Source organism: Lissotriton vulgaris, unplaced genomic scaffold, assembly GCF_964263255.1.
Source record: "Lissotriton vulgaris unplaced genomic scaffold, aLisVul1.2 SCAFFOLD_3905, whole genome shotgun sequence".
Classification (NCBI taxonomy): Eukaryota; Metazoa; Chordata; class Amphibia; order Caudata; family Salamandridae; genus Lissotriton; species Lissotriton vulgaris.
Genome location: NW_028241994.1, coordinates 15437 through 38109, shown reverse-complemented (window position 1 = coordinate 38109; position 22673 = coordinate 15437). Strand labels below are relative to the sequence as shown.

The 22673-nt window shown below is 46.1% G+C and overlaps 1 protein-coding gene across 1 annotated transcript; it reads right to left on the bottom strand.

Annotated features, from left to right (window-relative positions):
- Positions 1–2355: 2355 nt before the first annotated feature.
- LOC147669105 (uncharacterized) lies at positions 2356–21382 on the bottom strand (the record flags this gene model as incomplete). The annotated part of the gene is made up of 4 exons (XM_086948225.1): positions 2356–2816; positions 19182–19325; positions 20529–20624; positions 21274–21382. Coding segments are annotated over 4 exons (810 nt in total), but the record flags the coding sequence as incomplete, so codon positions are not given.
- Positions 21383–22673: the final 1291 nt, after the last annotated feature.

Below are 22673 nucleotides of genomic sequence, written 5' to 3'. Positions count from 1 at the left end.
ATTACTGCAGCCTATACTGTCAAATTGTTTCTTCGTAGTTACTAGTAAGTTGTAGTAAGTACTACTTTTCAGTAACCTAACCATCCATTTATCAAACAACTTCATGCATGCAGTAGTGCACTTACTTTATGTCCCTTAAAAGATTTATGGATATCTTCGAATCCAAAGATTTGTTTTTCTTCATTTGTTGTTTGCCCATGCTGTGTTATTTTTCCTCTCTCCACAAAACTTTCCCAAAAACCCCCATTACCATCCAATTTTCAAACCCTAACCCTCTTCCCCCGGGCTGTGTGGTTTTTCATTGAGGTGTGACTAAATTACACAATAAATTCCACACTCTTGCTGGGGCGGATAAGGTCAAAGCAACAGAAAAATCATTTGAATCAGAATTTAATGTGCGCCATTGTGGATTGATCATCAACAACATCCTCCTCCTACACGTGACAAATCAAATGCTTAGTGCTTACGTTGCTGTGTCCTTTGCCTTAATACTATTTCTTATAGTAGCTATACTCCACGCAACTAGTACTTATATTTAGAATACTTTAACACTGCTTAGGCTACAATTTATGGCACTGTTTTCTACCGTACTATCTATCGTACTGTTTCTAATGCTACGCTCAGGCCACTCAATGTTTCTTTTCCTTTTTTTTCATATGCTGCTACTGCCAGTGTGTAACACTACTCCTACCAGCTCAACAATGATATTTCATCCGTCCAGGATTCAAGTCAACACCCAACCTTAATCGCCATTTGCCATGCAGCCAGCCCTGTGCCTAGCCCTATTCTCAAACACAAATTACAGGTAAGATAAGCATTTTCGGGAGGTAGAATAATGGGCTAGGACTCAGAGGAGAGGAGAGACTGACAGTAGTACTAGTAAAGTACTAGTAGGGCAATTGAATTCACTAACTCTGTGCCCCTTAAGATCTATGATGTTAAAATCTCTACGCCCATTCTATACGGCGCGGATCTGTGGGGCCACATGGACTTGCTTAATCTGTTCAAAATTCAATGCAGATTCCTTCGAAATTTAGTAGGCCTCCCGCAGTCAACCCCCTCGATCCCCCTCTGCTTGGACCTTGGTTCCCCACCTATTAATGAGATGGCTAGATTTAGACTAGTGGCACTGTGGAGACGGATATGGACATCTCCTGATTTATCACTCTTTGCGAAAGAACTTGCGGAGGTCAGGTCCATTAGGGGTTCAGGGAAAATGCCATGGCTTTTTGCTGTTAAATCTATCCTTAATGATATGGGCCTGGAACACCTTTGGACATCCCCTCAATCCAACGCCTTTCCTTCTAAAGATGAGTTCAAATCCTTGTACTGGGCCACAACCCGCGTAAAAAGAGTTCTGCTTTCTAATCATAACAGCCTTACAGGCAGGTTCTTAACATTCAAACTTGACCTAGAGAGAGAGCCATATTGGGATGTAATAACCCGTCCGTTAGACAAGAAACTGTATCATCAGTTTAGAGTGGGCGCTTTGCCCTTAAACGCTTTCCTAAACAAATGGTCTACAGGGCTATCACCCTACTGTACATGTTGCCCAGGTCATACCGAATCTGAAGGACATTTTCTTTTTGCTTGCCCAAGGTACGGTGCACCCCGAAAGAAATGGCTAAAACCCTTGTTCCAAAAACTACCATTTAAAACATCAATGGAAGCTATACGGGTGCTTAGGACTAACACCTCCGAACTCTTTGTAGTAACTTTGGCAAAATATTTGGGATGGGCCTGGCTCCTAAGGCTAAAAAACAGCATGCCTTAGTCCCAAGGACCAAGATGTTCTAAAATTGGTCATAATCTGTTTGACTATGTTTTTGCTAACTGTTTCATGACTTAGTTGCATCATCTGTACCCCTCTCTTTTCCTTCCCATGCAAAAGGTCCGCTTACAATGAACCTGAACTGCAATGTTTTCTTTGTAACTTAATTTTATCTTTTTTATAAAATAATCAGGTATTTTCATTAATTGAAATTGAATTTAATCCGGTTTTATCTATATGTCTTAAATGTTCCTCTTTTTGAATACTTGTTTCTTGTTTAAATTGAATTAGTCAAATTCTTTTGTATTTTAATGTGTCTTTTATGATTTGTTAAAAATCGAAATAAAGACTTTAAAACCTGAAACCTGGCACTTTTGTACATTTTTGGACGTTTAGATAATTCATGCTGGTAAGTTTGAAGAAACCAAACGTACAGTAATCCCCACCCACTACCACACAAAATAATATGAACGTGTATACTATGTTTAGGTATGTAAAATAAATGGATATATTTTCCCTAGCAAAAATAAACTAACCCAACTCACCGCCCTCCCTAACCCCAACCAATTTCCAAATATCCTTCTTCAAGTCCCTTTCCCCAACGCTAAATTCCCACCACCCCAACAGTCTTTAAAAAAGGGGCAAGGGACAGTCACTTCCTCTGGTGGTGTCCTGTTGACAGGAGGTCCCGCAGCTCTTCGCGGAGCTCCCGGAGCTGGCGCTGTTGCTGCTCTGCCAAGCGCTCCAGGTAGTCTACTCTCTTTCGGAGGAGGCACAGACATGCCCTCCAGGCTCTGGGGGGGAGCTGTTGTCTTTGCTGCTGTGTGGTGGCGGGGGGAGGCTGTCGGGCCACGGTGCCGTTTCGCTGGAGGCTGCTGGGTGGTGGGCCCGGGGGCACTGGAGGAGGATGCAGTAGTTGCCGCCTCCTCCTCCTGCTGCTCCCGAGCCCACAGCCGCCGATATTCGGCACAAATGACCTCCAGCTTACAGGCCCTGGCCCGGACAGCCATCTCCTGCCGGGTGAGCTTTTTTTGTTGCAGAGCATCTATATGAAGAAAGAAAGAAAAATACTCTAGCCAATAGTCCTTAACATTAAGTCAAAATAATTCAACAGAAAGTTGTCTCACAGTAACACTAGCAACTTGCAAGCACAGTATAACATTTTGGCATGTATTTTTTTCCGCCGTCTTTGTAGGCCTGTGACATTAGTGGGAGTTTCAGGAATTCTACCAGCAGCACTATGGACTCACTACTACATAGTCAGAGAGTCAGAGACTACACCAGTCTTCTTTTTTTCTCTTGTTTTGCAAAGGAAATTACTTGTACGTGAACTTGTGGTAGCTGGCATAATGCCAGCTCACTCAGCTTGCACACAAGAAAAACAGACACAAGCCATGATGATGCAGACTCGCATTACTTAAAGCAGTACATGCAGGTGGGGATAGGAAGCTCTTACTTTTCTATAGGGGTGGCACTGGCCGTACTCGGTTACATCAAGGGCTACTGCTCAATGTAATTTATATTTCACACTGCCCCCAGGCCTTGTCTACTACAAAAGGAAAATGAAGATTATTCATTTCTGATCATATATCCTTCTGATCACATGATCTTTGCTTATATGATAGATGACTTTAGGTGCTTTTTTTTGATAGATTGAGTGAACAACAGCGATAGTCCACCCATGACATAGCTGAAAAAAAATGATTAACATAGGGAGTGAGTGTGGTACCCATAATTGCCAGAGAAAGGGACTTGACTTGATATAATGCCAACTATACAATACATACACAATATATGCTGTGCCTGCAAAGTAAACTACTGTACTGTTAGTCAAGGGAGTATTTCTGAACAATCGCAACTTCTAGTATTTGGATTTCCTCAGCTTTACTACTATGTCACGGACATGCTGTTCAAAGTAACACTATTCATCCACTGAGCGTATGCTCTACTACATACACCTCTGCTATCTATGAGTAAGAAGAAGATACCATCCAGGCTTCCAAAGTACATGTCTATCATTCTTCTTAAGGTCTCAACTGTACCAAGTTTACTTTTTCTCAACAACCAACTAAAACTATTTTCATTTTATTTGGTAAACCACCGTCTTGACTTGCATTTGAGTTTGACCCAGATGATATATATTGCAATGCACACCACACATGCATTTTCTGATTCACCCACACAGGCAGTCATCATTTCTTTCTCCTCCAACCATCCTTGCTTCAAGCAGCCATGCAACTGATTCCTTCCTATCAGCCACCTCTGTCTGCATTCAAAAACACGTATCATTCTTTACAGTCATAAATTTTACGACTCGCTCATCCTTCCTTTCACCCATCTTTCCCTTTTCGTTTGTTATGTTAGGATCTGGGGATAGTCCTCTCTCAGTGACCATGTACTGACATCACATGACCTGCTGACAGTGGGATAAAGATTGGTCCTACCTTTACCTCTTTGCTTGATATTGCCATTGTGTGGGTTCCGGTTCCTGGTCTCCTGGTTGCTGTTTGCTGGATGATTCCTGCTGTCTTGGAATTTTCCTCACATTTCTCACCGGCTCGTGAGACGATTTTTGTCCCTGCCTTTGACTCCCCTGACTTGTTTCCTTTCCCCGCCTTAGTCAGACAGTTCGTCACGTCCCGTTTTTTCTATTTCCCCTTCCTCCCTTGTATTTTTCCCAGTATTCATTCTTGGGCTTGAGTGTTCAGGGGCTCCCGTTCACTTACGTTATTCTGGTGTTTTTGTGCCCTTATTGGAGGTGGTTGTGAGTAGGGGACGCAATGGTGTCTACGGAGCGCTTTGCTTAGTTTCTGCGCGTCCTCACTTGGACTCCTCTTGCCTCGTTGTGCGCGGAAGTGACGTTTCGGGTCATTCCGCGAAGGGCTCTGTTTTCGAATACTGGATTACTCGGTATTCCGAGTTAATCACTACCCGTCCTTTTCCCTTTGCTGCATGTAGATAAGACGGAGGGGTTTTTCCTGGTACATGACAACAATTGTCACATGTCCTTTTTCCCCTAATCATTTCATGAGTACACGAAGGACACTTTATCTGTAAACTCTTGATTATTTATTTTGTTCGAGAGACACTATCTTGAATTGCCTTTTTCTATACCTGTTGCCCAGTGTCTTCACGAAGCTGAGCCTGCACTATCCACTGGTAAGAGTTATTGTGAATGTTATGGCAGGACATGGTTACTGATTCTGGGGTAGTGAAGTTTGATACCTATAATGTGAAGTGTGTGCCTTTTTGTTTTACATAGGTGCAGAAGCGTGGAGGAGGGAGCTGTGTCCTATCGTTATATAAGGGTGGAAGACTTGGTGTCTCCTCAAAATACCACCCTCTTTTCAGGTTCATTGGCACACTCACGGTTGTTATCCTGTGGGTGGCCAGTGGGCAGGGGAAGTGGATTGGTGCACACTACGCTCCTGCAGTGCACGGGCTGGGTGGAATCCAACAGAATATCAAGCCCACGAAAACTAGAACTGCCCGGACGAGTATGGATGAGGACGGGAACTCATTAGGTGGGGGCGCGGGTGGTCCCTCAATGCAGGACATAATGGGGGCAGTACATACATTGCAGGCTAAGGTACAGGATTTACAGCAAGAGAACGTGGGTCTGAAACAAGAACTAGTGGCGGTGAGGGCTAGAGAGCAGTTGCAACACAGGGGGCCGGGTCCGGTTATACAGCCTGCTACCTTTCAGTATGGTGATGGGACGGGACAAAGTGCTGTTGGGGGTTCCAATCCTTTAGCAGTAACAGTGACATCTCCTGTTGCTGTACCTTTAGCCCCGCCTGAGAGGTTTACCGGGGATAGCGACAAATTCGGGATGTTCATGAACCAGTGTCAGCTACACTTTATGTGTAGACCAAGTGCCTTCCCCGATGACTCTGCGAAGGTTGCCTTCACAATATCTTATTTGGCTGGTAACGCTGCTCAGTGGTCTATTTCCTTAGTGGAAAGTGATGATCGTGTGCTATATAACTATTCAGTGTTTAAGGAATTGATGCGGGGTTTGTTCGCCATGCATGCATTTATGCAGGCGAGCGATGCAGAGCTCCTGAAGCTGTGGCAGGGCAGGTAGGATTTATTGACTTATATAGCTTCCTTTAATCGGTTGATATCTGAGACTCATTGGCCAATTGAAAAAAGAACATCCCTGTTTTGTCAGGGTCTTTTTGAAGAGCTCAAGGACATTGTATCACAGGTGGTAAACCCGCCTGAGGACTGTGCGGCGTTTATAGACCTTGTAGTCAAGTTAAACCATTGGGTATCAGAGCGGCGTGGAGAAGGCAGTCGGTTCCAAGCTTCCCGGGGTAGTTATGTGAAAGCTGAGGCAAAGCCGGTGGGGGAGAGTAAGACAGCGCCCGAACCCATGGAAATAGGAGGGTTGAGGGGCCTTTGACCCCGGAAGAGAAAAAGAGGAGGAGAGAGAAAAACCTATGTCTATATTGTGGACAGGGAGGTCATTTCACTTAGGAATGTCCTGTGAAGCCGTCAGGGGTAGGGTATGGCAAAAAGGTAGCGTGTATACAGGTGGGCAGTCATACGTGTGAAAAACAGAACAAACAGTATGAGGTTGTTGAAGCCTTAGACCAAGCCCCTAGACATTTTGTTTTAAATGTCCATCTGTTACTTTCGGTACAGAACCATGTCCCTGTGTCGGTGTTGCTGGATTCCGGTGCTACTGGAAATTTCATAGATATTTCTATGGCAGAGAAACTGATGATTTCTTGTCAGTATAAAGATCAACCGGAGCCAGTGAGAGCAATCTATGGGACCGAGTTAACCTCTGGTTGTATCACTTGTCAGACTGCTCCCATACGCTTATTGTGTGAGAATGGGCATTCTGAAGTGGTAATCTTTGATCTGATTGATGCCCCTTCTTTTGGTTTGGTTTTGGGGGTTCCATGGTTGCAGAAACATAACCCTAAGATTGACTGGGTACAGAGACTGGTGACATTAGATTCCGTGCATTGTCTAAAGAATTGTTATAATGAGGCTAGGGAGCGGATTAACCCTTTGTCCTGTGCTGTGGCTGATTTGAGACCGGTCCCGCCACAGTATTCTGCCTTTAAGGATCTTTTTGACAAAGGATGTGCTCAAGGTCTTCCTCCGCATCGGTCTTACGATTGTAAGATCGATTTGGTGCCAGGGGTTCCGCTGCCATGTAGCCGCGTATACGCATTGTCAGAACCAGAAGAATTACATCTGAAAGAATACATCGATGAGATGTTGCGGTTGGGTTTCATCCGTCCCTCCTCCTCGCCTGTGTCATCGGCCATATTTTTCATTCCAAAGAAGGAAGGTACATTGAGGGCTTGTGTGGATTATAGAACCTTGAATACGGCTACAGTAAAGAACAGGTACCCTCTTCCACTCATCTCTGTGTTCCTGGACCAGCTCCGCAAAGCAACGGTGTTTACCAAATTGGATTTGCGGGGCGCCTACCATCTTATACGGGTTCGACCCGGAGATGAGTGGAAGACGGCTTTTAAAACCAAGTATGGCCTGTTTGAGTACACTGTTATGCCGTTTGGCTTGTGTAATGCGCCAGCGGCATTCCACTTTTTTTATCAACGAGGTCCTCAGCGAATATCTAGATCGAACAGTTATCGTCTATTTGGACGATATCCTTGTCTACTCTGAGATCAGGGCGGAGCATACTGAACACGTGTTACAGAAATTACAGGTACAACATACACAGGAGAGCAGACAAGGTCTGGAAATAAGGTGTACAGAGATGTTAGCGAATGTGCAACAGTGGGTGCATGCGTGAACGTGTGCTGTTGGAAACACAGGCTGGAGAAAACTCCCATCAGACCACCCTTGATGGTGGATTTCACGTCATGTGGGATGTTTAACCGATCATTCCATCTCACAACTGACCATATAGTGCCGCTGTAGACATGGATGTCGGTATTCTAGCCGTGATGTCCATTGTGAAGTAGTATTTACTAAAGTGCAGTGCAAAAATAACTGTGATAAATAAAATTGACTACACAGGCGCTGTGCAATATTCAAAACGCAATCTATGTGTCAAATGTTAAAACCACGCCGAGTAGTACGACTACCCCATGGCGCTGTGCAGGACGGTCGACATGTTTCAGCCCAAGGGGCTTCTACCCCGGCTTTCTTCAGGACCATAGAACAAAGCTACTGCAACTGAGAATAATGTGTTTGATAAGAATGGACAAATAATGTACTACAAAGGTTACATATCTACCAGGAACGCCCACTGGAAGGAGGGAGGAGCATCTTCTTCCTGGAAAAAATGTTTACAAAGCACTATATTATACACAAGCAACCACATGTATACACAGACGTGATGCCAACAAAACACACACCTGCCTGAATGAAATTTGCATTCAGCATTATGAACAAGCATATTAGCTTATACAGCATGAAGTATTTCTTCACACTGCTACTCACCCAGCTTTGTGTGGGTGAAGACCTCACCTCACCCGGCGACCGCTCGGGAGAATGAGGCCCCGCTCTGTGGTGTAGAAAAAGGAACACTGTAAGCACGCAACTCTACAGTGTCCAAGCCAATTGCTCTACACACCAACCCAACAGACGTGTGATAGTCACCCAACTGTTAAACCCAAGATCCCACCCATTAGCCAGACACTAAAATACGTAACACTATGATGTAAAACATAAAATCTCTTAATGGTTGCTTGATAGATCTGTTGGGTTGGTGTGTAGAGCAATTGGCTTGGACACTGTAGAGTTGCGTGCTTACAGTGTTCCTTTTTCTACACCACAGAGCGGGGCCTCATTCTCCTGAGCGGTCGCCGGGTGAGGTGAGGTCTTCACCCACACAAAGCTGGGTGAGTAGCAGTGTGAAGAAATACTTCATGCTGTATAAGCTAATATGCTTGTTCATAATGCTGAATGCAAATTTCATTCAGGCAGGTGTGTGTTTTGTTGGCATCACGTCTGTGTATACATGTGGTTGCTTGTGTATAATATAGTGCTTTGTAAACATTTTTTCCAGGAAGAAGATGCTCCTCCCTCCTTCCAGTGGGCGTTCCTGGTAGATATGTAACCTTTGTAGTACATTATTTGTCCATTCTTATCAAACACATTATTCTCAGTTGCAGTAGCTTTGTTCTATGGTCCTGAAGAAAGCCGGGGTAGAAGCCCCTTGGGCTGAAACATGTCGACCGTCCTGCACAGCGCCATGGGGTAGTCGTACTACTCGGCGTGGTTTTAACATTTGACACATAGATTGCGTTTTGAATATTGCACAGCGCCTGTGTAGTCAATTTTATTTATCACAGTTATTTTTGCACTGCACTTTAGTAAATACTACTTCACAATGGACATCACGGCTAGAATACCGACATCCATGTCTACAGCGGCACTATATGGTCAGTTGTGAGATGGAATGATCGGTTAAACATCCCACATGAAGTGAAATCCACCATCAAGGGTGGTCTGATGGGAGTTTTCTCCAGCCTGTGTTTCCAACAGCACACGTTCACGCATGCACCCACTGTTGCACATTCGCTAACATCTCTGTACACCTTATTTCCAGACCTTGTCTGCTCTCCTGTGTATGTTGTATCTCAGAGTAGGGGAGTGAGCAGAGAGGTCGTTAAATATTCCCCTTGACCCTCCACACACATGTTTTGTTTTCTACAGAAATTACAGGAACATCAACTGTTCGCTAAATTGGAGAAGTGTCAGTTCAGTAACCCTGAGGTGGAGTTCTTGGGGTTTATAATTTCGGCGGGAGGCATTCGGATGGACCCAAAAAAGATACAGGCCATTGTGACCTGGCCTGTACCGACTACCGTGAAGCAGATTCAGGTGCTCCTAGGCTTTGCCAATTTTTATCGGCGGTTTATATCAGATTTCTCCGATATAGTAGTGCCCATGACCCTCCTCCTGAGGAAGGGTGTCCCCTTTGATTGGACCAGTGAGGTTCAGGACGCTTTTCGATTATTGCTGAAGCAGTTTACATCAGCACCTGTGTTGGTGCATCCTGATCCTGCCCTGCCGTTCTTTGTAGAAACTGGCGCTTCTATGTGTGCGTTGGGTGGGCTGTTATCCCAACGAGATGAAGCCACTGGCTATATGCACCCCATTGCCTTTTTTTCTAAAACCCTGTTGCCGGCGGAACGTAACTACACTGTGGCAGAAAGAGAATTGTTGGCTGTAAAATTGGCTTTTGAAGAATGGCGCCACTATTTATGGGGCGCTCGGCATGTTATTACCATCTATACTGACCACAAAAATCTAGAGTTCTTTCGTTCTGCTAGGGCGTTAATATCTTGACAGATGCGGTGGGTCCTATTCTTCAATGAATATGACTTCATCATTACCTATAGACCTGCAGCTCAGCAGATCAAATCTGATGCTCTTGCTCGGATCCATGTTGATCCTAGGGAAGAAGGATCCATGAGTAAAGGCAGGGCTATGATTGAGGGAGAAAGGATTATAGGGGCTTTGACTATGGATGACTTTCCTTCAATAGTGAAAGAGCGGCTGAATCAGTTGGATCTGACTCCTTGGTTGTCGTTGCCCCAGGTTGTAGTAAAGGAGGGCTTCTTGTATCATGAAAGTAAATTGTTTATTCCCCCCGTACTGAGGGAAGCAGTTTTGGAGTGGTGTCATTCCCCTGCCTTGTTGGCGCATCCGGGGATACGGAAAACGAACGACTTGTGTATGAGTTGGTTTTGGTGGGAGTCCATGACTGGTGACATTCAGGGATACGTGCGTGCTTGTCCTATATGTGCCATCAGCAAGCCTTCGCACAGTGAGCCCTCTGGGCTTCTACAACCCTTGGTGTTACCTCCTGCCCCTTGGCACACCATAAGTATGGATTTTGTGACCGATTTACCATCTGTGTCTGGATATACCGCCATATTGGTGGTGGTGGATTCATTCACCAAAATGGCGCATTTTATTCCGCTTTCCAAAATCCCTACGGCAAAAGAGATGGCTGTGGTTTTCATGTCCTCTCGGTTGTGCGGTTACATGGTTTACCGGCTGTGATAATTTCTGACGGGGAGCACAGTTTGTGTTTCATTTTTGGACAGAGCTTTGTTTGGTGCTCAAGACGTAGATACGAATGTCTTCGGCATACCATCCTGAGTCAGATGGTCAGACTGAGTGAACCAATCAGACTATGGAGCAATATTTGAGGTGTCTTGTTACGTCTTTGTCATGCGATTGGGTGACTGTTCTACCCATTGCGGAGTTTGCCTATAACAACAGTCTGCATTCCGCTTTGGGTATGACACCTTTCTATTGTTCACTTGGGTGCCATCCTAGAGCTGTAGCTATCCAACCCACGGGGCGCGTGCCAGCCTTAGACGATGTGTGTGGGCGATTGAGGGACATCTGGGGTCTGGCCAGGGAAAGTCTATTGGACGCCAAGGCTGCTATGAAAGTAAAGGCGGATAAACATCGAGTCCCAGCTCCCTCATATAAGGTGGGGGATCTAGTGTGGCTGGCGTCTCGCAATCTGAGATTGCAGGGATCACGCAAGTTGCAGCCTCGGTTCGTGGGTCCTTTTCCAGTGACTCAGGTGATTAACCCAGTGGCTATGAAGCTCAGGTTGCCACAAGACTACGGGGTGCATCCCGTGTTTCACACGTCATTGTTGAAACCCTATATACCCTTGGTTCAGGTATTGCCCCCTCCACCGCCTTTGGTGGTTGATGGACAGGTGGAATTCGAGGTTCAGGCTATCCTAGATTCCAAGCGGGTCAGGGGTCGCCTTTTCTATCTGGTAGACTGGAAGGGATACAACCCGGAGGATAGGCCTTGGGAGCCAGCTGGGGGGGTGCATGCACCACGTTTGGTTCGATGGTTCCATAGACAACATCCCTTGAAACCCCGCCTGGTGGGGAGGATCATCGGGGGGTACTGTTAGGATCTGGGGCTAGTCCTCTATCAGTGACCATGTACAGACATCACATGACCTGCTGGCAGTGGGATAAAGGTTGGTCCTACCTTTACCTCTTTGCTTGATATTGCAATTGTGTGGGTTCCGGTTTCCTGGTCTCCTGGTTGCTGTTTGCTGGCTGATTCCTGCTGTCTTGGAATTTTCCTCACATTCCTCACGGGCTCATGAGTAGCCCTGGGCGGAGTTGGCGGAGTGGGGCTTCACGGAGCTACGCGAAGTGGGCGAGAAACTACGCCCACCTCCGCACTCCGCGTAGCCCCACTCCGCAAAACCACTGGCCGCCAGCCCCGCCACCCGCCTCCCTCCCGCCCTCCCTAAATACTTTGAAATAACGGAATGAAATAATTTAAAAAGCACTTACCTTGCCGCCGCTGCCCGCCGCGTCCCCGGGGTTCGCTATCTTCCGTCTTCTTCAGTAATGCGCATGCGCGGGCGGCCGCGCATGCGCATTTTCTCGTGAAAATGCGCATGCGCTGCCGCCCGCGCATGCGCATTACTGAAGAAGACGGAAGACGGAAGATAACGAGCCCCGGGGACGCGGCAGGCAGCGGCGGCAAGGTAAGTGCTTTTTAAATTATTGCATTCCTTTATTTCAAAGTATTTAGGGAGGGCGGGAGGGAGGCGGGTGGCGGCCAGCTACGCTCCGTCTGCGGAGCGTGCGTAGTGCCGCCTGGCTCCGCCAGCTCCGCAAAATGCGGAGTAGGCGGCACGGAGCGTAGCTGGCCGCCCACCCTTACTCATGAGACGATTTTTGTCCCTGCCTTTGACGCCCCTGACTTGTTTCCTTTTCCCGCCTTAGTTAGACAGTTCGTCACGTCCCGTTTTTTCTATTTCCCCTTCCTCCCTTGTATTTTTCCCAGTATTCGTTCTTGGGCTTGAGTGTTCGGGGGCTAGCGTTCACTTACGTTATTCTGGTGTTTTTGTGCCCTTATTGGAGGTGGTTGTGAGGAGGGGACGCAATGGTGTCTTCGGAGCATTATGCTTCGTTTCTGTGCGTCCTCACTTAGACGCCTCTTGCCTCGTTGTGCGCGGAAGTGACGTTTCGGGTCATTCCGTGAAGAGCTCTGTTTTCGAATACTGGATTACTCGGTATTAATTTCCGAGTGAATCACTACCTGTCCCTTTCCTGAATGTAGATAAGACGGAGGGGTTTTTTCTGGTACATGACAACAATTGTCACATGTCCTTTTTCCCCTTATCATTTCATGAGTACACGAAGGACACTTTATCTGTAAACTCTTGATTATTTATTTTGTTCGAGAGACACTATCTTGAATTGCCTTTTTTCTTTACCTGTTGCCCAGTGTCTTCACGAAGCTGAGCCTGCACTATCCACTGGTAAGAGTTATTGTGAATGTTATGGCAGGACATGGTTACTGATTCTGGGGGAGTGAATTTGGTACCTATAATGTGAAGTGTGTGCCTTTTTATTTTACATAGGTGCAGAAGCGTGGAGGAGGGAGCTGTGTCCTATCGTTATATAAGGGTGGAAGACTTGGTGTCTCCTCAAAATACCACCCTCTTTTCAGGTTCATTGGCACACTCACAGTTGTTATCCTGTGTGTGGCCAGTGGGCAGGGGAAGTGGATTGGTGCATACTACATTCCTGCAGTGCACGGGCTGGGTGGAACCCAACAGAATATCAAGCCCACGAAAACTAGCACTGCCCGGACAAGTATGGATGAGGACGGCAACCCATTAGGTGGGGGCACGGGTGGTGCCTCAATGCAGAACATAATGGGGGCAGTACATACATCGCAGGCTCAGGTACAGGATTTACAGCAAGAGAACGTGGGTCTGAAACAAGAACTAGTGGTGGTGAGGGCTAGAGAGCAGTTGCAACACAGGGGGCCGGGTCCGGTTATACAGCCTGCTACCTTTCAGTATGGTGATGGGATGGGACAAAGTGCTGTTGGGGGTTCCAATCCTATAGCGGTAACAGTGACATCTCCTGTTGCTGTACCTTTAGCCCCGCCTGAGAGGTTTACCGGGATAGCGACAAATTCGGGATGTTCATGAACCAGTGTCAGCTACACTTTATGTGTAGACCAAGTACCTTCCCTGATGACTCTGCGAAGGTTGCCTTTACAATATCTTATTTGGATGATAAAGCTGCTCAGTGGTCTATTCCCTTAGTGGAAAGTGATGATTGTGTGCTATATAACTATTCAGCGTTTAAGGAATTGATGCAGGGTTTGTTCACCAAGCATGCATTTATGCAGGCGAGCGATGCAGAGCTCCTGAAGCTGCGGCAGGGCAGGCAGTATTTATTGACTTATATAGCCTCCTTTAATCGGTTGATATCTGAGACTCATTGGCCAATTGAAAAAAGGACATCCCTGTTTTATCAGGGTCTTGGTGAAGAGCTCAAGGACATTGTATCACAGGTGGTGAACCCGCCTGAGGACTGTGCGGCGTTTATAGACCTTGTAGTCAAGTTAAACCATTGGGTATCAGAGCGGCGTGGAGAAAGCAGTCGGTTCCAAGTTTCCCGGGGTAGTTATGTGAAAGCTGAGGCAAAGCCAGTGGGGGTGAGTAAGACAGCGCCCGAACCCATGGAAATAGGAGGGGTGAGGGGACCTTTGACCCCGGAAGAGAAAAAGAGGAGGAGAGAGAAAAAACTATGTCTATATTGTGGACAGGGAGGTCATTTCACTTAGGAATGTCCTGTGAAGCCGTCAGGGGTAGGGTATGGCAAAAAGGTAGCGTGTATACAGGTGGGCAGTCATACGTGTGAAAAACAGAACAAACAGTATGAGGTTGTTGAAGCCTTAGACCAAGCCCCTAGACATTTTGTTTTAAATGCCCATCTGTTACTTTCGGTACAGAACCATGTCCCTGTGTCGGTGTTGCTGGATTCCGGTGCTACTGGAAATTTCATAGATATTTCTATGGCAGAGAAACTGATGATTTCTTGTCAGTATAAAGATCAACCGGAGCCAGTGAGAGCAATCTATGGGACCGAGTTAAACTCTGGTTGTATCACTCGTCAGACTGCTCCCATACGCTTATTGTGTGAGAATGGGCATTCTGAAGTGGTAATCTTCGATCTGATTGATGCCCCTTCTTTTGGTTTGGTGTTGGGGGTTCCATGGTTGCAGAAACATAACCCTAAGATTGACTGAGTACAGAGACTGGTGACATTAGATTCCGTGCATTGCCTAAAGAATTGTTATAATGAGGCTAGGGAGCGGATTAACCCTTTGTCCTGTGCTGTGGCTGGTGTGAGACCTGTCCCGCCACAGTATTCTGCCTTTAAGGATCTTTTTGACAAAGGATGTGCTGAAGGTCTTCCTCCACATCGGTCGTACGATTGTAAGATCGATTTGGTGCCAGGGGTTCCGCTGCCATGTAGCCTCGTATACGCATTGTCAGAACCTGAAGAATTACATCTGAAAGAATACATCGATGAGATGTTGCGGTTGGGTTTCATCCGTCCCTCCTCCTCGCCTGTGTCATCGGCCATATTTTTCATTCCAAAGAAGGAAGGGACATTGAGGGCTTGTGTGGATTATAGAACCTTGAATACGGCTACAGAAAGGAACAGGTACCCTCTTCCACTCATCTCTGTGTTACTGGACCAGCTCCGGAAAGCAACGGTGTTTACCAAATTGGATTTGCGGGGCCCCTAGCATCTTATACGGGTTCGACCCGGAGATGAGTGGAAGACGGCTTTTAAAACCAAGTATGGCCTGTTTGAGTACACTGTTATGCCGTTTGGCTTGTGTAATGCGTCAGCGGCATTTCAATTTTTTATCAACGAGGTCCTCAGCGAATATCTAGATCAAACAGTTATCATCTATTTGGACGATAATATTGTCTACTCTGAGATCAGGGCGGAGCATACTGAACACGTGTTACAAGTGTTACAGAAATTACAGGAACATCAACTGTTCGCTAAATTGGAGAAGTGTCGGTTCAGTACCCCTGAGGTGGAGTTCTTGGGGTTCATAATTTCGGCGGGAGGCATTCGGATGGACCCAAAAAAGATACACGCCATTGTGACCTGGCCTGTACCGATTACTGTGAAGCAGATTCAGGTGCTCCTAGGCTTTGCCAATTTTTATCGGTAGTTTATATCAGATTTCTCTGAAATAGTAGCGCCCATGACCCGCCTCCTGAGGAAGGGTGTCCCCTTTGATTGGACCAGTGAGGTTCAGGACGCTTTTCGATTATTGCTGAAGCAGTTTACATCGGCACCTGTGTTGGTGCATCCTGATCCTGCCCTGCCGTTCTTTGTAGAAACTGACGCTTCTATGTGTGCGGTGGGTGGGGTGTTATCCCAACGAGGTGAAGCCACTGGCTATATGCACCCCATTGCCTCTTTTTCTTAAACCCTGTTGCCAGCGGAACGTAACTACACTGTGGCAGAAAGAGAATTGTTGGCTGTAAAATTGGCTTTTGAAGAATGGCGCCACTATTTATGGGGAGCTCGGCATGTTATTACCATCTATACTGACCACAAAAATCTAGAGTTCTTTCGTTCTGCTAGGGCGTTAACACTTCGATAGATGCAGTGGGTCCTATTCTTCAATGAATATGACTTCATCATTACCTATAGACCTGCAGCTCAGCAGATCTAATCTGATGCTCTTCCTCAGATCCATGTTGATCCTAGGGAAGAAGGATCCATGAGTGAAGGCAGGGCTATGATTGAGGGAGAAAGGATTATAGGGGCTTGGACTATGGATGACTTTCCTGCAATAGTGAAAGAGCGGCTGAATCACTTGGATCTGACTCCTTGGTTGTCATTGCCCCAGGTTGTAGGAAAGGAGGGCTTATTGTATCATGAGAGTAAATTGTTTATTCCCCCCGTACTGAGGGAAGCGGTTTTGGAGTGGTGTCATTCCTCTGCCTTGGTGGCGCAGCCGGGGATACGGAAAACGAAGTACTTGTGTATGAGGTGGTTTTGGTGGGAGTCCATGACTGATGACATTCAGGGATACGTGCGTTCTTGTCCTAAACGTACCATCAGCAAGCCTTCGCACTGTAAGCCCTCAGGGCTTCTACAACCCTTGGAGGTACCTCCTGCCCCTTGGCACACCATAAGTATGGATTTTGTGACCGATTTACCATCTGTGTCTAGATTTACCGCCATATTGGTGGTGGTGGATTCATCCACCAAAATGGCGCATTTTATTCCGCTTTCCAAAATCCCTACGGCAAAAGAGATGGCTGTGGTTTTCATGTCCTCGGTTGTGCGGTTATATGGTTTACCGGCTGTGATAATTTCTGACAGGGGAGCACAGTTCGGGTCTCATTTTTGGACTGAGCTTTGTTTAGTGCTCAAGATGGAGATGCAAATGTCTTCGGCATACCATCCTCAGTCAGATGGTCAGACTGAGCGAACCAATCAGACTATGGAGCAATATTTGAGGTGTCTTGTTACGTCTTTGTCATGCGATTGGGTGACTGCTCTACCCATTGTGGAGTTTGCCTATAACAACAGTCTGCATTCCGCTTTGGGTATGAAACCTTTCTATTGTTCACTTGGGTACCATCCTAGAGCTGTAGCTATCCAACCCACGCGGCGCGTGCCAGCCATAGACGATGTGTATGGGCGATTGAGGGACATCTGGGGTCTGGCCAGGGAAAGTCTACTGGACGCCAAGGCTGCTATGAAAGTAAAGGGGGATAAACATCGAGTCCCAGCTCCCTCATATAAGGTGGGGGATCTAGTGTGGCTGGCGTCTCGCAATCTGAGATTGCAGGGATCACGCAAGTTGCAGCATCGGTTCGTGGGTCCTTTTCCAGTGACTCAGGTGATTAACCCAGTGGCTATGAAGCTCAGGTTGCCACAAGACTACGGGGTGCATCCTGTGTTTCACACGTCATTGTTGAAACCCTATATACCCTTGGTTCAGGTATTGCCCCCTCCACCGCCTTTGGTGGTTGATGGACAGGTGGAATTCGAGGTTCAGGCTATCCTATATTCCAAGCGGGTCAGGGATCGCCTTTTCTATCTGGTAGACTGGAAGGGATACAACCCGGAGGATAGGACTTGGGAGCCAGCTGGGGTGTGCATGCACCACGTTTGGTTCGATTGTTCCATAGACAACATCCCTTGAAACCCTGCCCGGTGGGGAGGATCATCAGGGGGTACTGTTAGGATCTGGGGCTAGTCCTCTCTCAGTGACCATGTACTGACATCACATGACCTGCTGGCAGTGGGATAAAGGTTGGTCCTACCTTTACCTCTTTGCTTGATATTGCCATTGTGTGGTTCCGGTTCCTGGTCTCCTGGTTGCTGTTTGCTGGCTGATTCCTGCTGTCTTGGAATTTTCCTCACATTCCTCACGGGCTCGTGAGACGATTTTTGTCCCTGCCTTTGACTCCCCTGACTTGTTTCCTTTCTCCGCCTTAGTTAGACAGTTCGTCACGTCCCGTTTTTTCTATTTCCCCTTCCTCCCTTGTATTTTTCGCTGGCTTGAGTGTTCGGGGGCTCCCGTTCACTTACGTTATTCTGGCGTTTTTGTGCCCTTATTGGAGGTGGTTGTGAGGAGGGGACGCGATGGTGTCTTCGGAGCGTTATGCTTCGTTTCTGCGCGTCCTCACTTAGACGCCTCTTGCCTCGTTGTGCGCGGAAGTGACGTTTCAGGTCATTCCGCGAAGGGCTCTGTTTTCGAATACTGGATTACTCGGTATTCTGAGTGAATCACTACCCGTCCCTTTCCCTTTGCTGCATGTAGATAAGACGGAGGTTTTTTTTCTGGTACATGACAACAATTGTCACATGTCCTTTTTCCCCTAATCATTTCATGAGTACATGAAGGACACTTTATCTGTAAACTCTTGATTATTTATTTTGTCCGAGAGACACTATCTTGAATTGCCTTTTTTCTATACCTGTTGCCCAGTGTCTTCACGAAGCTGAGCCTGCATTGTCCACTGGTAAGAGTTATTGTGAATGTTATGGCAGGACATGGTTACTGATTCTGGGGTAGTGAATTTGGTACCTATAATGTGAAGTGTGTGCCTTTTTATTTTACATAGGTGCAGAAGCGTGGAGGAGGGAGCTGTGTCCTATCGTTATATAAGGGTGGAAGACTTGGTGTTTCCTAAAAATACCACCCTCTTTTCAGGTTCATTGGCACACTCACAGTTGTTATGCTGTGGGTGGCCAGTGGGCAGGGGAAGTGGATTGTTGCATACTACGTTCCTGCAGTGCACGGGCTGGGTGGAACCCAACACATTACATCCCTCAAGTTCATCTGATATGACTTGGCTTCACAGTAAAAGTTTCCCAGCTGAGTTGAAGTCAAATAGAGGGGGCCATTGCTTATCCGGGAACTACGGCCGCTAATGCTATTACTAAGTCAAGGTTGACTGTCTTCTCCGTGACTGGCAAAAATGTAGTTCTAAATTAGTAACTGTTCTTAACACTAAAGTGTACTTGTACTAGTTTACTGTCTACTGTACAGTACATTATACACTCCTTTGCAAGCCTACCAAAAATGTCAATAAGTAAGGAGTATAATAACTAACCACCGTCCGCCGCTGCTGAGCAGTCCCCCACAGTTCTTCCTGGTGGCACTTGTGGTGCCGCCGCATCACCCCCTGGAGTGGACTCCTCCACACTGCTGGCCCCGGCACTGGTGCAGTTAGGTGCCGCATCCGATGTTGTGACGTCTAGAATAAACATGTCATATTTTCAGATGCCATACACCACCCCCTATTTCATCTCATAATGGAAGAAAATGTTAATACATAATCAATTTTTAATTATTGGGAATGAAAAAAGTGACGGTTTTGGGGAGGGTGTTAACCTTTTATATGGTTAGCCATTAAATGCTACACTTTTTAGGACAACTGATGAATGCTTGCTTTTTAACGTGCACAATTTTTCTAATTACAGAAAGAAGATTCCATTGCCCTTCTGCCAACAGGACAATTCACCACCTACTCCTCATCACCAGCAGTACTTTAAGTACTTGAAAGAAGGTGGGGGCTCCCGCACAGTTATTCTAATAATTTGATGTGTTAAGTTGAAGTATATTGATTCAAGGGAATGTTATTTAAACTTTAACGTCATCTATCACCAGTGCTCGCTCGGAATACTGAGCTATTACAAATAAAGAAATATTTTTTTATTTCTTATTTGAAAATAAAACTTTAAAACTAACAAACACTGTGTGGTTTTTGTTCACGAGTGAGTGAGCGGAAGGGTTTGAACTACTGCACTTTGCAGGCATGTTTCCATGACTCTGATAGGTCGGGACTCGGCGGTAGTCTTCTTCTGTTCTTCCGGGTCGTAATTATTGGTCAGACACACCAGATAGTCAGTCAGGGGAGTAGAGTTCAACTTCTCTTCGGACTGAGGTATGTGGAAAGTCGAACTGCACCCATCATCAACAATGTCCTATTTCTCTTGTCCATACTTCTGTATGTGCAGAATAGTCCCTGAAACACTAGCTGTATTGTATGTGGTCCTATCAAATCAAAAAAGCCAACTACTAGCTTATTCTTGGTGGACACATTGACATTTTGTTGTTGGAAATTGTCAAAGCACTTACATTAAGAAGACCAGAATAGACAGCAAGGGCATCCCAGAGGACTGCACTCAGTGCCTGGAGCTATTGCAGGATCAGAGTTTTGTTTAACACCATTTGCCGACTGGGCAAGCTTAGCTACCTACACAGACCGACTCATAAAAATAGTAAATAATAGTAGCACAGAGAGTGATGGTAGAGGCAGGATAATAATGTAGAAATAGTCTAGAAGTAGATCAAAGACTATTTTGTAAAAAACTAGAATTAGGAAACAGTTTCTAATGAATAGGAGCTGTAAAACTTAGGGAAGTATCAGTATTAATATAACAAAAGAACAACTTACTGGGGCCAGCAGAAGAGCCTGCAGAGGACCAATCCTGCTGCCCATCTTGTTCCGTCGGAGTCTCTGTTGTGGTAGTCTCCTTGCCCCTGGGAGGTGCTGATAATCATGAAATAAACACAACATGGATGATTATTTTTTTGAAATATTTGATTTCTTTGACCACAATCTAAAATTATATCAGGGAAACAAATTATCACCAATTGCACTACATGTATTGACCTATCTGATCGGTCATCTAGGAGGATAGTACAGTATTGCTAGATTCGCAGACCGTCTACTAGGAAAGTTATGTAAATCACTAACTACACCAACAACAAAAAGGTTCTACTACAACTGCCAGCACTCAGCAGCACAGGACGTGCAGACACAGTCCGTCATCATGATTGCAGACCACTAAAGAATGTCCTACTACTAAATAACAAGTCATAAATATCATACTCAACGTATCAATCCACCACTATCTCTTCTTAGTGGCAGCAGGAGTACAAAGGAAGGACTAGACTTGAGTCTCTAGTCTCTCTAGCATTACGCAGTTCTGCTCTCAAATGAGCACAAAGTTGCAAACAAGTAAGCATAGTAGCAACGCACTGAGCAGGCGAGCACCAGCAATGACAGCAGCTATTTAAACATTAATTTACCTGCAATGTAATCAAATCGGCAGCATTCTTGCTCTTCGGGAAAAACATATATTAGCAATATAACACAGAGCAGAAGAAAACAAAGTAGTTATTAAATAGCTACTCACCAAGGCCAGGAATCTCCACACCTAGCAGGTGGAGCAGCTCCTGCTCCCGGTCAAAGAGGTCCGACCACCGGTGCGTCACTTGCTGGTACGTGCACCGGACCGCGACTCCCTACGCATGGCCCGGCATACCTTATCCCACAGCTGGCGACACTCCCGGAGGCCATACCCTGAAGCAAGCCTGCCCCTGCTGCCAAGGTCTTCGAGAGGTGGCGCTGTACATAGAAGATGAGTGCGGCCACCTCCACGCAGTAAAGACTTCCCTGACCTGTACATTCTCCGCCCTCAAGCACCCGCAGGGGAGCCAGCTACGGGGTGCGGGACACTTCCCCTTTGACTTGCCGGCTCCCTTTGCCATGGTCCTGGGCAAAAGAAGAAAAGAATAGGGGGAAAAAAATAATAATACAAGAGAGAGCTAAAAAAAAGTTGTTATTAAAGTAACAAAAAGTTGAAAAAACACAAAATATAGATGTAGAAAAATAGAGAGATGGATAATGAGCAAAAAAGATCAAAAAAAAGTTCAAAGAAACAAAGGATTACAAAGATTAGGGAAGGATTGAAATAGCATGCCCAGAACCATAGCAATGAATGAAAAACATGATGGCCGTGCCCAGAGAGGACCGCGTTGGTAAGTTTGCACAATATTTCCCCCGCGAGCACACAAATACGCCTACGACCACGTAACCACGCCCGCGCTCAGCGCGAGCATGCAGCTAGCGCCCGGGAACGGAAATACGCAACACGGACAAGATGACCGCGCCCATATACGACTGCATGGGTAACTTCGCAGTTGGTGCACTGCAAGAGGCCCACGAACACACAAAGCGCCCAGCGAACACGGAAAAAAAATCCACAAATTCGCACGAATTCTAGGATTATGCGGAACACGAATTCCCTTTTTCCCATAATTAGTACTTTTGTTGGTAGATGGGAATTGGGTGTTGAGGATTTCTTATTTTTTGGACATTGGTTGGGGTTAGGGAGAGGGGTGGGTAAGGTGTGGGATAGTTATTTTTGTTAGGTAAATAAATGTTATTTATTTATACTTACACATACGATGTTACTGTTTTGTGTGGGGGTTACTGTTTCACAAATGTATGTATGTCACAAGGTTTCCTTGCTGATGCAGGGCAGCAGCCAGTGTTGGATTTAAATAATCTGCCAAATTTGTAACAGGCAAACAGATAGATGCGGTACCCGTCACTGAGTAATCGCTCCTCCTAGTCCATTATATCTCCCAGCAAACTTATCTTACCTGTGATTGATGAGGATTAAGTTTGGCACAGCAATGGCTGCATTGTTTCCCGAGAGAATGGAGAAGATGCCATGGTTGTGGTGGTAGTAGTAGACACTGGCACTAGCATTTGCAAACAAAAAAAAGAGACAGTCAATAGCCTGAGAGA